The 17,220-nt window shown below is 35.8% G+C and overlaps 1 protein-coding gene across 4 annotated transcripts in view; it reads right to left on the bottom strand.

Annotated features, from left to right (window-relative positions):
- The window catches only part of XRCC4 (X-ray repair cross complementing 4), a 193,636-nt gene that overhangs the window by 60,545 nt on the left and 115,871 nt on the right, over positions 1-17,220 (bottom strand). For all 4 annotated transcript variants that reach the window (XM_054688311.1, XM_054688310.1, XM_037530437.2 and 1 more), the window contains one exon: positions 16,546-16,693. In XM_054688311.1, the coding sequence (XP_054544286.1) occupies positions 16,546-16,693 (148 nt within the window). The remainder of the gene's footprint in view (positions 1-16,545; positions 16,694-17,220) is intronic.

Raw genomic sequence — 17,220 nt, 5'->3', positions numbered from 1 at the left:
AGGGGCAAGGTCATTCTGAACATGAAACCCATGGTGATGAGTTTGGATGTAAATTTGTGGGGAAGCCAATGGAATATTTTAGGGGAGGGGTAGGAAGTTGAGAGAGAAGGGGAGAAGTATAAATATATAATCTAAATTTGTTTTCAAAAGTTCACTACATGGAGAATTGATTAGAGGATGGAGAAGTGGAAATGGGGAGACCAAAAAGAGCAGGTTCCAGCAATCCAGGTAAAAGATGATGACCTCTTAGGCTAGGTTAGTGGCAGTAGAATTGGATAACCAAGTGAGTGATTAGGTTCTAAGAGATATCTAAAAGCAAAAAAGTGTGAGACAGGATGGACCGGATGTGGAGTTGAGGCAAAGGAGAAGTTAAAGATGACTGATGACTGCAGGGTTTTGTTACTGTGTTATTTACCAAAAGGGAGAGAGTTACTTAGATATATAGCCACTTAATGCTGCCTTTAACTCATTATAGATAAGAATCATATATAATTTTAGTAGTTGGTAATTAGCCCTTTGCACTCCGCTGTCCCCTCTCAAGGGACATCGGAATTCTAGCATATCACTCGGATGTCCCCTCTCAGGGGACATTGCAATTTATTAGTGATTACGGGGAATTGAGTTATTTCAATGTAACTTTTTGAGACATGCATGTTTCCCTGAAGTTTTATCTTGAAATGGCACAAGAAATTAAATCAAAATATCGCAAAATAACTAAGATATATACAAGAAATGTCAGCGGGTTTTGTGTCGGACGAGAACGTGAGATGCATGCTCACGACAGTCCGAGCACTTCGCGACGCCACTTGAAAAGAGCGATAAGGGGAGTTTGTAGAAGAAAGGTCGGTTTTCGAACATAGCGCGCACTGTATATAGTGAGATATATAATTACAAATAAACAAGTCTACATCTGGAGGAAAAGATTGTCAAAGCTGAGCTCATTTTTGGTTTGAAGCTTCAAGCAGTGCACATAGATCTAACGAGGAGAAAATCGGAAAAGTGATTCTTTTCTTAGTGAATAAATTGTTTGGTGAAAGCTATTTTGGTAAATATCATCTTGTCAGTTAGTAATAACAATTAGAAATTTTCAACCCATGCATTTATTCATATTTTTTATTAGAACAATGGTAAAGCGTCCAACCACGAATGAGTCTCATGACACAAGTAGTAGTGAAGATGAGCTCCAGATAGACCTCTATACAGACATGTCAAACATGCACTAATCAGCCTGCAATGCATATTGGGGAGTGTTACAAAACTTATCATACTGTACAAAATTATAAACAATAAAATATTGGTTTTTTTGCAAATATACATTCCTCGATGTCATCCAATTCATATAAGTCCAATATCATCATAATACGTTACTTGATTCCAAAATTATACTAAATAATACGAGGGTCTGTAAATGCACATTTCAGCTGCAAAGTAGCGTCGAGTACCTGGCAGCCAATGTCCAGAATGGTTCAGAGTGCAAAGGGTTAGAATACCTATCATGTGTCAAATATGCTAATTAAATTTCTTTTTGTAACTATCAATTTACATTAAATACCTACATTTGGAGATTAATTTTTGAACTGAATGAAATGTAATATAGTTTCTCACTGTCAATAATGTAGCTCTTCTTAGTTATTAAAAAATAATTTTTACTTTGTTATTTATGCCCAACTCAAGTATTAACTTTAGTAAGACATTCCAAATATATTTGGAACTATTAAACCATTTGGCTTCATTATCACACTATATTGCAATTATTTACTGGTGTTTTTGCATCTGTATCATATCCTCCCTAAGGGGAAGAACCTGGTCTATCTTGTTTGGTATTGGAGCACCAGCATCAAGCAAGTGCTTATCACACAATAGGTTTTCCATTACTATATTAAGGGGGGAGAAAAGGCAGAGGCCTATAACCACATTTAATGATAGCTTATATGTGAAGTTTTCTTTCCTACGCTGCATTTATTTTCTTCCTGTAGGGATTATCGGTATATGCTGCTAACAGCTTATATGATGGACTCTATAAACACAGATAAAATCTAAAAAAACAGTCTTATAAGAATACTGAGATTTTCATTTGCCCTCCTTGTACACTTATAAGTTGAAAACGGATGAAACAAAGTCTTCAATTTCCTATGTTTTATATGGTACTATGTAATGATTATTCAAAAATAAAGCTGAATGAATAAATATTATTTTTGTTTTCCTTGAAATATTTTTATACACACATAGATATGTAAATTGATAGATATCAATGTCTGTTCAGTTTTTTATTAGTATCTCATAACTTCATTAGTTTGCCAAATTCATTTGTAAATACAATACTTATTTTATTCCCTATAGTCTGGAAATTTCTAGAAAGTCATACATCTTGTTCAAGCCAAAACACTTTGTTAAATCAAAACTATATCCATAAAAGATTGTGACAGAGAAAAGTTTTCTCTGCAGTCCATAAGGAGAACATCATATATCTGCAAGTAGGAGAAACCTTAGATTCAGATCAAAATAAAAGTCTAAAAGGTTGGACTTCGTAAGAATTGCTACATAAAAAAAAATTCAGTTAAAGTATACAGTCCAAAATAACCTTTCTTTTGAAAAATATTTTATGTCTAACTTTATTGCTCTGACATTCATTTACATAATTACATAACTCTGGGAGTACAAATTCACACCTCACCATGTGCTCATGCTTCATTCACCCTCCGCCAAAGCTCCAGAGCCAATACACTATCATTTACCCATATCCCTAACTCTTCCCCTCATCCCCCCAACTCTGGCAATTGGTATATTTTTCACAGAATATTAGAGTTATTTGAGTTGTGCTTTGCTCATTTGTTTTCTTTGGTTATTTATATTCCACAAATGTGTGAAACCATCCAGTAATTAGGTGACAGCCTTTCTTGAAGCATGATTGAAAATAGCTTACTGAGTAACATACTAACCCACATGCCAAATTAAGTTTGAAAAAAATAAATAAAAGTAAAATAACATAACATTAATGTAATATATAATGAGGTTTGTGCATATATGTATGTGTATACACACACACACACAGGTTAATAATGTAATCAAAATTTACATACTTACTTATATAACTATGTCAACCTAGAAAAGGAAATTTCTCCCATCTTTTGGGATGTCAATGCCCATAATCTCCAAGTTTTGTTTATCCAGTTTTCGAGATAGGCTGAGTTCTAAATTAAGACAGACTTTTTTTTTTTTATAAAGGCTATGTTTAACAAAGTGTTTTCAACAAATGAGGCTTCAGAGGTCTTTAGTAGTAAGAGAACAGCAACCATAAGTGTTTCTCAATCCATTCCTTCCTTTCCTTTCCAATCACACTCACACTTATAATCACTACCTTACTTCAGAGAACTCTTCCTGGATTACTATAACATCCTCATATCTTTGCTGCTGATCTATAAACAGTCTCTCCATAAACATGTGGCTTCCAGGGTCTCCTTGGTGGTGCGGGGGGTTGAGATGCAGCCTATGAGGCTGTTTGCAGTCACTGTAGCATGAGTTCGATCCCCAGCCAGCCAGGGAGCAACCCACATGGCGCAGCAGACTCTCCTGGCTTGCCCGCTGCTCCCTTCAGCAGTGTATTTCAGTCAGTCTGCCTGTTCTGTACCCCACTCTGTCTCTGGTGAATCCTCTCACCCTTCTCCCCTTATATCTCTGGCCTGTGCCCCAATTGTGTGCATAAATAAAATAAATCTTTGAAAAACAAAAACAAAAACATGTGGCTTCCAGAGAAACTTCTATCACATTGTTCCTTATACTATCCTTTGATTCTAAACCATCAGCAGTTTCTCAATGAATTCATAACAGAAGTTCAAATAAATCAGCTTAGCATTTAAGTCCCTTTCTAATAGGAGTTCCATTCACTTTACTAGATATATTCACATCCCCACACCTCATGATATGGTCACAATCCTCTATTTTCCGGTCTCTTCCTCTATAGATTCACTGATGCACTCTGTTCCTCTAACAGGCAGCTCTTCTAAGTAGGGCACAGTTCAAATTTCTATAACAAAGAGGCTCAAATGTACCACAGCTCAATCAAGTCAGATATTTGTTTCTCTCTCACACAATAGTGTAGAGGTAGTTGGGTAGTCTACTGCTCAATGAGATTACCCAAGATCTAAGATTCTTCCTCTATTATTGCTCTGCATGCTGCTAGGATGTTTTCCTTAAATTCTGGGTGAAAGATGGGCTAAGATGGATAAAAGAGACAGCAGAATGTGTATCACCCAGTCATTTTATGGGCAAGAGTCCCAAACTGCACATATCATTTCCTCATTTCTGTTCACATCCTGTTGGCCAGACTTTGTCACGTGGTCATACCCTTCTGCCAGTGAAGATGGGAAGTGTATCTCTAGGTTGGCTGCAAGGTGCCCTTTTAAAAGTTGGGGATGCTGGGCCTCCCTGGTAGTGCAAGGGGTTAATAAGCACTGCACTATGAAGCAGTCCGCAGCCTCTGCAGCATGAGTTTGATCCCTGGCTGGCCAAGGAGCAACCCACATGGCGAAGCAGACCTCTCCTGACTCGCCCGCTGCTCCCCTCAGCAGTGCATTTCACTCAGTCTGCCTGTTCTGTTTCCCTCTCTGTTTCTGGTGAATCCTCTCACCCTCCCACATCTCTGGCCTGTAACCCAGTTCTTGGATGCATAAATAAATCTTAAAAAAAAAAAAACAACTTGGGAATGCATGGGGTACAAAAGGGGTTTCTATTATTAAAGGAAAAAAAGATAGTCAGGACACTGGGTCAACTATTATTCTCAGTGTTATCTTTCTTTAGTTGATGTCTCTGGAAACCCATTGAAAAAGTCAAGTAAAACTTGCTTGAAAAGGAAGTAAAAGGAAAGTTTTCAAGGAAAACTTGAAAAGGTAGTAAAACTTCCTTCTAGCCAATCTTCTCTGATCTCACATCTCCTAAATCCACAGTCCTCCAAATGGAATATCAACTCTATTCCCTGAAATGTCTTAGTTCTTTTAACTATCATAATAGGCACATTTAGATCGATTACATTTAGCCATATACATATTAAAGACAGCTTGTCAGGAAAGATAATAGAGTGGGTAGCAGGGAGGGGAACTAAGCAACTGATTAATGTTCCTTCATTGTTTTATTTCACACAAATATTCTGAAGACACTGCCTGGACCAATCTCTTTATTCTGTATTTCTGGTGTATGCAGAACAATCACTACTGATACTCAATTTACTTTTGAGCTTTACCAATATACTTATGACTTATTTTCATTTAGCACAAAAATAACGTTTAAAAAAGTCACGTGAGTGAGCGTCCCTGGTGGTGCAAGGGGTTAAGACACAACCTATGAAGCTATCCGCAGCCACTGCAGCAGGAGTTCAATCCCCAACCAGGGAACAACCCACATAGCCCAGCAGACCTCTCCTGACTCACTCGCTGCTCCCCTCAGCAGTGGATTTCGGTTGATCTGCCTGTTCTGTTCCCTACTCTGTCTCTGGTGAATCCTCTCACCTCCCACACCTCTGGCCTGTACCCCAGATCTTGTATGCATTAATAAATCTTTAATAATAAAAAAAGTCACGTGAGTAAAACTGATGTAAGATAAACGATATTTTTCAGGAATTGTTTAGAAAGAAAATTACTATAAATAACCTTCAATTAAACAAAGTATATATGCTAAAATTTTTCTGGAAGTACTTTTTAATAATGATGTTTAAACAAAGCATGTCCGTGATCTTTGTCTATTAGTAATGATTTACCAAAAACAAAGAAATTCTTCATTTTTGGTTCAGCACATGTTTTTAATTTATTTCAGTATTTTTGTTCTTTATTCTCATATTTAATTTCTTTATTCTGTTTGCCAACATCTCAGTTGTGAGGTTTATATTTTCTTATTTTGACATGTCTAGTTTATATTTTCAGACAAAGCTTAGAAACAGCCTTGAGTTTTGTTGGGGTAAAACATTTTATTTCATTTATGATGTTTTAACATAGACCAAATACCTATTTAACAGTTATACATATATGTACACATGTATCTATAACAAATGGTTTAAGATATAAAATCTAATGGCTACAATGTAAATTTTGAGTATCATATGCAAATAATAAAAAAATTACCTATCTTTCTTTCAATATTGACCTATAAATTTATGAGCAGGGAGTCACTGCCTTTGATTAATAACTACTCTGACCAGGTATAATGAATATTTACCATTGTCCTATGTCGGTAGAGTATTTAAAATGCCTGAAACAGTAGCTATTATCAAGTAAAATTTAGAGAAATCTTATGTAAAAGTCTATCATATGATAAAAGAATAATATATATGGAATACAGGATAAATTCCTTTTACCAAAAACACAGATGAGATTATAACAGTTTCCTATTAAATTTTTTTTTTTGAGCAGAATCCTCGTCTGTCTGTAATTTGAAATCCAAATGCTTGAGGAAATTGTAGTAAGGCATTTCCCAGGGTGAGTTATAAACATGGAAATACTTTAAACATGTATGTGATCTCCACTGAAAGCATTATTTTGAAATTATGCTAAAATAGAACTTAAAATACATGCCCTTATAAGACTAATTCTCTCATACATGTTTTCAAAGGCCACAGAGTTGTGATTAATATTGAACATGTTTTTTTTTTAAAGTAATATTTTGACCTTTCTGAATAGTTAAAAATATCTATGAGGCAAACTTTATCATAAAATATAACTCTTGATCTACTGGCACACCTATTATAATGTATATGATCAATCTTTACTTAATTATTTTGAGTCACAAACACAATTAATAAATCATCTTTGAAGTGTACTGGCCATAATCAGTATATCCTGGACCAAGTCCAGGGAGTCATTAATCAAAATATGCAGTAACGAAAGTGAGAGTCACAGCCTGAACAGTTAGGTAAACACAGAGTGAAACTAATAAAACCTATCTCATTTTAAAACCACCACTGTGTTTAGTTTTGCAACTAAGATAAACATTGTGATAAAATTAAAGTTGTGTAAAAAATGAGGTTTACTCATGACCAAAGTAAATATACAGCATTTGCACATACACTTCATGTCCCTAATTTGACTCTAAAGAAGTTTAAAGTTCAGTTACTAAAAATCTTCTTGTGTGTGTAAATTAAACACACACAACACTTCAAAAATGTTGAGGTTTAAATTAAAAAAAGCAATAATCAGCAATTCTTAAAACTCAAAGTATAAACATGAAAATAGATTCTTTATGAAAGAACCAAGTCACTCACTACCCTTTTCTAAACTGTCAAAATGCAGATGATTAAATTATGAAAAATGAGCAAATACTTAGTATATTGGAAAATAATTTTAAATGATTATAATATAAAATACAAACATGAACACTTGCATATATATATTATATATACCTCAAATTAACCAACTACTTTAAAAACCTGGTCTTCCAATTGTGACATTTTCCTCCAACATCATCTTATTGATTGTTAAATGGAAGAAAAGATTTGCTGACACATAGAAGAGTATGAACAATCCTCGTTTCCATAAGAATTATAAAGAAAGGCAATATTTCCTGTCTGAAAGTTCCATAAACAGTTTCCTTCACAGAAATGGAATTCCAGATATAGCCAAAAGCCCCAAGGAAAACAGTGTTTTAAAAACAATAGTACATCATATTCCTAGAAAGTCCTATTAAGATAGTGCCTCATATACATGATTTCATCTGACCTCCATACTGAAAGGCAGGCAGGAGGTACAGTGAGTCCTCAGATAATGTCATTTCTTTCAATGTTGTGTTACTTTACTATATAATGTTGATGAGGGGAAAAAACCAATTCCCACTGGGGCCACCCGTCTGTGTGGAGTTGGCACATTCTGTCCATGTTGGCCTGGGTTTCCTCCAAATATTCCAGAAGCCTCCCACATCCTTAAGAAGTGTGTATGAGATTCCCTGGCATGTTTAAATTGTCTGAATTAAAGCAGGTGTGTGTGTGTGTGTGTAATATGGGTGTGTAATGTGTGTGTATGTGTGCACACGCGCACGTACTCTACAATGGAAAGTAGTCCTGCCCAGCGTTGGTTCTCACCTCATGCCCTGAACTGCTGGAATAGGCTCCAGCCACTCACAACCCTGAACTCTAAGTGTGTTGGAAAATGAGCAAATATAAATTATTTAATATTGGAATTTGGGGGGTGGTCTTTATTTAGAAGTTTGGTGGTGTTTCTGTGAACATAAATCTGTTGTAAGTTCTGAACTCTTGTTTGTATCAATTCCCCTGTGTAAAAATTGGTTTCATAATTATGTTATTTTCCATACAGTCATAGTTTCCAAGAACCTTTTGATGAAGTTAAGTGGGGACTTTGTTTTATTAACCAAATCCTTGCATTCACAAAGCTTACAATTCTCTCTATTGTGTTATGTAAAAACTTTGAACAAGTAGTTGGAACTCACCGAAATTTCCCTTCATTCAGCTATTAATAAATATGAATATAGATAAAGTCTTAATCAGAGAGTTGAGAATTATAGGAATCAATAAATTTAAATGCTTAACACAAATGTGAGCACACGGAAATAAAATATCAGTTACTATTGCTATTTTTGAACTGTATAATAAAATAGCTAGAAAGTATGTAGTCTTTGGAATAAGATGATCTTAGATTCAATCACAAATGTAGCTACTGGTCTTTGGGAAATATATCTAATATCTCCAGATCTGACCTTCCTGATCTAAGAAATGGGTACACTAGATGAGATAATACATATAAAGGGCTTAGCACAGTGTCTAGGAGATAAGCATTTAATGAATTTTAAATATCATTAATGATGAGATTAACTAATGATTAATAAGTATTAATTATTACTAAAATGATTAATAATATAATGTCTTTAACAAAAATTAAAAGGCAAATGACAAGTTAGGAAAAAGAATGATTGATTTTTCAGGCATACAGAGATCTTATAAAGTAATAGGAGACACAGACCTCCACTGAAAATCAGCTTAGGTAATGCATAGGTGGTAAATCAAGATTAAATAATGATGAAATGATAATAATCAATGAATATCAGAAAAAACAGAATTCTTCAATTATTTAACACAAAAATTAAACAAAGTCCTCCTTGGTGGCACAAGGGGTTAAAGCGCAGCACTCTGAAGCTATCCGTGGCTCTAAGCATGAGTTTGATCCCCGCCCTGGGAGCTGACCCACATGGCACAGCAGACCTGTCCTGTCTGGCCCGCTGGTCCCCTCAGCAGTATATTTCAGTAGATCTTCCTGCTCTGTTCCCCACTGTCTCTAGCGAATCTTCTCACCACCCCTTTCCCACAACTCTGGCCTGTACCCCAGTTCTTGTATGCATAAACAAATAAATCTTTAAAAAAAACAAAAAAAAACAAAAATTAAACAGTGATGAAAGATATTATTTGTTGATTAAGTGATTAATAAAGCAACAGCCAAAGGAAAGCAATTCTTCTGAAGAATAAAAAGCCAACACTCCCTGTGGACATACAAACTGTTAGCCTTCTGGAGGATAACAAAGACTAAGTACATATGCCCTCTGATCTAATAACTCCACTTTTGGGAGTTCAGACTAAAGACATGAGCTATGTGGGCAAATTTATATACAAGTACATACAACATTCTTTGTAATGATACAGATATGGATAAGGAATAAATGTATAGTATGGGAATTATTTTTTTTTAAGATTTATTTATTTATTTATACAAGCACTGGGTACAGTCAGAAGTGCAGGAGGGTGAGAGAATTCACCAGAGCCAGAGAGGGGAACAGAACAGGCAGACTGATGAAGTACACTGCTGAGGGGAGCAGCAGGCAGCAGGAGAGGTCTGCGCGCCACGTGGGACCCTCGCCCTGCGACCAGGCTGGGGATTGAACAGGTGATGCAGAGGCTGCGGGCAGCTTCGCAACCCAGCGCTCAACCGCTGCGCCACCGGGGAGGCCTGGGAATTGGTTTTTATGGCAATTCATAATGTGAATTGCCATAAAAACCAAATTGAATACAAAATGATGTTGAAGGAATGCATCTACTAAAATGGCAAAATGTTTATAATATATACTTAAATGGTATGAACCTTGTTTTGCAAATGAAATGTAGAAGAAAACTGCAAATACAGTGTGCTAGCGAGGAAATAACAGTGGTTTTTCCAATGATGGCATTATATATATTTCCCACTCAATATTTTGTTTCTGTGTGTTTTCTGATTTTTCTGGGATGAGTATGTGCTTCTTTGACAGCAAGTAAAACAAAATGAACCTCATTCTATTGAAAAATAAATGGATTTCTTCAGTAGACAATTGGAGAAACTGGTACATCCAGACAATGGATTGTTCATGGCTAGAAATAAATGATCTATCAAGCCATTAAAAGACATGTACAGAACTTACATGCATCTGAAGTGAAAGAATCTAATCTTAAAAGGCTACCTATTGTATGTCTGAAAAAGACAAAATGACTGAGATAGTTAAGAGAATAATGGCTGTCAGGAGTTGAGGGGGGGGAGGGAGGAATTGGTGGAATTCATAGCATTGTTAAGTTAGTGAAATTACTCTGAGTAGTCTGTATGATACTGCACTGGTAGATACTTGTCATTATATACAAAAGTCCCAATCCATAGGCTAAACAACACCAAGAGGAAACAAATGCAAAACAGAACCGCTGAGTGACAACATTGTGTTGATATAGATACAACAATTACAACAAATGTTACCCACAACTTTGGTGGGAAATGTTGATAGTGGAAGAAATTGTGTGTGCGTGGGGCGTAGGGACAGGAGTGTACAGGAACTCTGTACTTTCTGCTCAATTTTGCTGTGAACATAACTACCCTAGAAAATAAGTAAGTAAGTGGAACAATATTGGGCTCTTTCCTTCCCTGTTAGGTTAAATTTCATTTTTATAACCTATAACATTGATAATAGAAACATAGAAGAATTATATCAGAAGGTGCAAAAAATAAATCAGCATAAGAAGAATCTTACTAATAGTAAATACTTTAAACTCTATTTGACTGTAACTGGTTTTCCTGTGAAAGTAGCATCTCCAAAACTCTGAAAAGTTTTGATAGATATTGTAACATTGTTCAATAGTGAATTATGGGGGCCTCCCCGGTGGCGCAGCGGTTGAGCGCTGGGTTGCGAAGCTGCCTGCAGCCTCTGCAGCCGGTTCGATCCCCGGCTGCTCCCCGGCCACCGGAGGAGGGTCCCACATGGCGAGCAGACCTCTCCTGCCGCCCGCTGCTCCCCTCAGCAGTGTCCTTCGGTCCTTCTGCCTGCTCTGCTCCCCGCTCTGGCTCTGGTGAATTCTCTCACCCTCCCGCGCTTCTGACTGTACCCAGTGCATGTATAAACCAAACAAACAAACAAATAATAAATAAATAAATAAGACATGCCTCTAGAAAATAAAAAAAAAAAAAATAGTGAATTATGATGTATACTATCATATGTATAATTTTTCCTCTAGACAAAAGTACAAGTATTGTGGAATTTTATCCAGGATAATACTGTAAGCCTCTCCTATAAAAAGGAAAGAATTCAGCTTGTTCTGGGTCCTGGAAAACCATACTTTAAACATATGGTTATCAGTGATGTCTGAGAAATACACAATCCTATTCCAAGGAGGTGTCCTCTCTATTCTAAGATGTTGTCTTTTCCTACTGCATGTTGCCTCATGAATGATAGAAAATTGTGTAAGCTTGGCCAATTAAATCACAAACTTAATCTAAGGGATGTGTCTGTGTGTGGTCTTGTCAACTACCATCCACCTAAAATATTGCAGCGACACACTTACTTATTAGGACCACTTACAGGTAGATTCAGAACACAGTTAAAACTTCCTCACTAAATTCAAGCAGCAACATCTGTGAAAAGTTACAATTTAATATTTTTAAAGTTGTTTGGGACAAAGTGTTAAAACTCTGTGTTTTCCATCACATAGAAGATTAAAATATGCTGGTGGGCTTTGCACAGATACGTGAACTTACATATTTTTACTCACTAGCATGCAAAAACAAAGACTACACAGAAGTATCTAAAGACTACAGAAGTATTTATTTGTACTTTTGGCCCAAACTATTTTAAAGATTTACCCTGCAAATGAGATGATGCCGAATGTCTCCTCTTAGGTTATACTAATGTTTTCCAGTTACTATAACTCTCTTAGAAAATGACCCTGCTGTTGTCAGAGTCATGAACAGTAAGATATTTTTAAAAGAAAAAGAAGACGGCACAATGAGATGAAAAGATATTTCCTGCTCATGGATTAGGATTATGTTAAGTGAAATAAATCAGGAGAAAGACCAACACCAGATGGTGTCACTTATATGTGGCATATAAAGAAAACAAACCACGGATCAGATAGAGCCAAACTCAAAACTAATTCTTGAATGAGGACCGTAGAAACAAGGCATTTAGAGGGGGAGAGGAGAGGGGGAAGGTGAGAACAATGTGGGGAATCAGTCCAAGGATCTATGGGTGCTTCAGTGGTTGAGAGCACTATGGAAACAACACCTGAAGAATGGAGATCTATAATTTCAAAATGTAAATGATGTAAACTATTACCTCAATAAATTTTTGAAAATAATTAAGTGCCTGATAAAGTTCAAATATACTGCTATTTCATTTATTTTTTTAATTAATTTATTTATTTATACAAGCACTGGGTACAGTCAGAAGCGCGGGAGGGTGAGAGAATTCACCAGAGCCAGAGCCGGGAGCAGAACAGGCAGAAGGACCGAAGTACACTGCTGAGGGGAGCAGTGAGTGTGCAGAGGTCTACGCACCATGTGGGACCCTCTCTGGTGGCGGGGGATCCAACCAGCTCTGCAAGAGGCTGCAGGTCGCTGTTCAGCGCTGCTCAGCGCTCAACCACTGTGCCACCAGGGGAGGCCCTACTGCTATTTCATTTAGATACATATTGTGCCACTGTATTTACAGAAAGTAATATTAGTTGTACTTGTTTACAGTCAGTATTTTACTGATAATGCTAATAAAGTATATAAATATGAAAGTAATTTCACAACTTCTGTAGTCTTTGTCAGCTGTTTCTCTTTGTTTAATACATGAAATTTAAAAGCCATACCAAATAACTCTACAGATCATAATTTCAAGTGATACAAGACAGTAAATTGCAAAAATAGATAGCATATGGTTATGTTGAATAATAACTATTAGTGTTGATGTTATTTGACAGAATAGGATTGGTATTCCCCATGCACAATCATATTGTGTGGATTATTCACACATTAATTTTTAATGAATATTTATCTATATATCATCAAGGATTTCAACATCTTAATAAAAGTGGGAATCATCAAAGACCTGAACATTCCCTAAAAAAATTATATTTACCAAAAAAAGAGACTAAATGGCAGAACAATTTTGCACCTCAGGACTGCTAACACATGCTAATTTAAGCTATTACCCTGTGAATACTCTATACTAGTTTCAGTGTGTTTTCAATTTTCTAGTTTCCTGTGTTTCAAAAGAACGAAAGTTTTATTATGGGGATTCCAAAATTGCACAACATAATGCAGTTTGAAAGCTGACTTAAAGAAAAAAAGAATCTAAGTACAATGGCTTTATAAAACTTCAAATGATTATATCTAAGAAAATGCAAAATTGCCGTATATTAGAGTTCTCTGGTCAATTTGATATTTTGGTAATTCTTAAGAGTTAAAAAGGTACATCAAAAGGTAGATATGAGGGCCTCCCTGGTGGCACAAAGGGTTAAGCACCGCATTATGATGTAATCAGCAGCCTCTGCAGCAGAAATTCCATCCCCAGCCAGCAAGGGAGAAACCCACTTGGTGAGGCAGACCTCTCCTGTCTCGCCCACTGCTCCCCTAGGCAGTGTATTTCAGTCTGCTTGTTCTGTTCCCCACTCTGTCTCTGGTGGACCCTCTCACCACGCGCATCTCTGGCCTGTACCCCAGCTCTTGTATGCATAAATAAATAAATCTTTAAAAAAAAAAAAAGGTAGATGTGAGAAACAGAAATGCCATAATCCACATGGGAAAAGGCTGAATTTTTAACAAGGATTGTACAACTGGGCTTGGTTGAGGCTCTTGGGAGTCCTGAGTTTCATCACACTTCCACTCTTCTTTGTTCCTTCCATTCCTTATTACATGCAACATCCCACCTGGAAATATGTTCTCCAACATAAAGCCAAATATTTTATTCTTTCTCAGACCCTAAGAGCTTTACCAGACAAAAAACAATTTGACAAAAAGGTCCATGAAGACAAGGGCTGTGTATGTTTTGTACTCTCCTGAATCCTCAGCATCCAGTATTATGTCGGGCACTTAATTAATACTATTATTCATTTGCTTACAGATTGACTGAATGAAGTAAAGACTTTTCTCAATATTTTGATCTACTTATAATTTATTTTTTTCCTTTATTAATCTATAGGAATACTTTGGCTACTCTAATGTTTGCAAATTGGAAATATATTTTTGGCTTATTATTCAAAATAGATCATTAACACTTAATGAAGAGAGAAGGTTAAGAGCTAATGACCAAATTTAGATGATAAATGCAAACCAGTAAGAGCTGAGTGCACAATGGGTTTTCACTTAAACTATCTGGTGACAAACATATAGTATAGGCAGTATTTTCAAGAAAAAATAGATCAAGTTGACTTTGGCAAGAATAAAAACCCAACTATAGACAGGCAAATAAGAACAATTCCACTGTTAAATGTGCAGTACTTATTTTTATATAAGAAACCCCAAAACTTCCTCCCACCAGCGTTATTAGTCTCCTGAACGCTTTCTGCCTGTCTTGGAAGTCTTATTGTCAATAGCAGAATTCTAAGACTTTTTGCTCTCAGGACTCCTTTACACTATTTTTTTTCTTTATTGAGGCAACACTAGTTTATAACAGCATAGTGGATTAGGCTCACATCTTCTCTGATGGATTTCACACTTTTGAAAATTACTGAAGTTCTCTAGTTTTTGTTTAAATGTACTATATTTGCCATATTTAAAAATAAAACTGATAAAATCAATGTATACTTATTGATTCCTTTTTTTTTAATGGTTTCTTTTTTTTAAGATTTATTTATTTATTTATACAAGCACTGGGTACAGTCAGAAGCACGGAAAGGTGAGAGAATTCACCAGAGCCAGAGTGGGGAACAGAACAGGCAGACTGACAAAGTACACTGCTGAGGGGAGCAGCGGGCAGCAGGAGAGGTTTGCGTGCCATGTGGGACCCTCGCCAGCAGCCGGGGATCGAACCGGTGCTGCAGAGGCTGCGGGCGGCTTCGCAACCCAGTGCTCAACCACTGCGCCACCAGGGGAGGCCCTACTTATTGATTCATTTTAAAGTAACAATAAACCCAGTATATTCTTTCTGAAAAATCACATATCCCCCCAAAATCTAGTGAAGGCAATGTTTTACACTTTTGCACATCTGTTTGATGGCTGAATTGAATAACAATATCATAAGCATTTACATTTGACATGTTGTTTTATTTATATTTTTAGAAAGATTTATTAATTTATGCATACAAGAGCTGGGATATAGGCCAGAGGTATGGGGCTGGGGGAGGTGAGAGGATTCAACAGAGACAGAGTATAAGCAGAACAGGGGAATCTACTCAATTGCATGCTGAGGAGAGCAACAGGTGAGACAGGAGAGGTCAGCTGCATCATGTGGGTAGCTCCCTGGCTGGAGATTGAACTCACACTGCAGTGGCTGCAGATATCTTCATAGTACTGAGAATTAACTCCTTGCACCACCAGGGAGGCCCTGACATGTTACTTTAATTGAAATATATGAAGAAAATCCTGCCTCACATGGATAGAGAATTGAAGAAAGGATGACTTTGTGGATCACCACAGTGGACCTCAGGACCCCCACTTTGAAAAAAAATATTACATTTTGTAATATATGTCACAATGTACTGTTTAATTACTCTACCAAATTAATGAAAGTTTAGAGAATAATAAGTTCCCTGAGCATTCCTACATATATCCAAACTTACAAATGATTTGCATATTCATTTTGTCTTCAACTGCTACTACTCTTTATAAATGCACATTGTCTTTGTGTTAATTAAATGTTAAATTGAAATGTAGATTGAAGGAGGATAGTTTGATATAAAGAGGAATAAACAATGAGAAGAAAGCTGTATAATTTGAAAATTTAGTAAAAGTTGAAGAAAAAGAGACATTTTACTTGAAAAAAGATCAAGCATAACCAAACCAAGACACTAATTGGAATGATATATGGGTCTCTTTAAGGCAGTAAATTGGACTGAAACACTTTAGTGAACACAAGTTGGATTCTAATACTTTTAGTATCCTACACGTCATTTCTAATTAATCTGTAAAAACCACAAGAGAAACAATTTATCTATAGTTTTAGTATTTCTGCTTTAAATATTAATAGGAATTAACCAAATACCAAAGAAAATATCTCACAATTTCAAAGTTATTGTTTTTTTCTCTTAAAAATAGCTTTACGTAAATTCAAAAATAAAAATTTAAAGCTATATATTAGATTTTTGAAATGTTATGCCACTGCTTTGCAAAGAATAAAATTACTTACTTTTCCTTTTCTTGAAGTTGATGTTCCTGAGAAGCCATTTTTGGTTCTGTCCCAAAATTTTTTTGCATCCGCTGCCTCCTCTTTCTACTTGGTGCAATATCAGTGACATCAGGACTTGAAAAAATAGAATCATCTCTTCTTAAAGTAGCTAAAATAAAGTGACATAAAAATGTAACCTGATAAAATTACACATGTAATTTTTAAGTAAAGAACTTGCTGCTTTAGCAACCATATAAAGTAACAAAATTAAAATATAACAAACCTTAAAAAATTATGTGGATTTGGTGAACATAACCAAAGTTAGTGTGTAATACTTTTATATCAATATAAGATAAAGGGAATCATAAACACAGAATGATTTGATCAAAATGGTCTTTGTCTTTCTTGGGCAACAACCTTCCCTTTATGCTTTATAAGTAAAATTCGATGTTGCAGTACTAGAAATAGAAATCAGTACCTTAGAATCACTTCTAAAATCACCTCTAAATCACCTAGAAAAAATAATAATGCTGAAGAATTATTACTAGCATTATTTTACTTAATGAAGAAAACAAGGCTTCTGAGAGGCTAAGTAACTTTCCCAAATCACACAGCCTCTGGCTTTATATTTTATTATTTTGAAAATTAAAAAATATTTCTCCTCAATGGGAAAATTATTCCTTATTCAAGTGTTAG

The sequence above is a fragment of the Talpa occidentalis genome, unplaced genomic scaffold (genome assembly GCF_014898055.3).
Source record: "Talpa occidentalis isolate TD23 unplaced genomic scaffold, MPIMG_talOcc4v2.1 talOcc4.6, whole genome shotgun sequence".
NCBI classification, from domain to species: Eukaryota; Metazoa; Chordata; class Mammalia; order Eulipotyphla; family Talpidae; genus Talpa; species Talpa occidentalis.
Note: the sequence above shows the minus strand (reverse complement) of the source record. Positions and strands in the feature narration are given on the sequence as shown.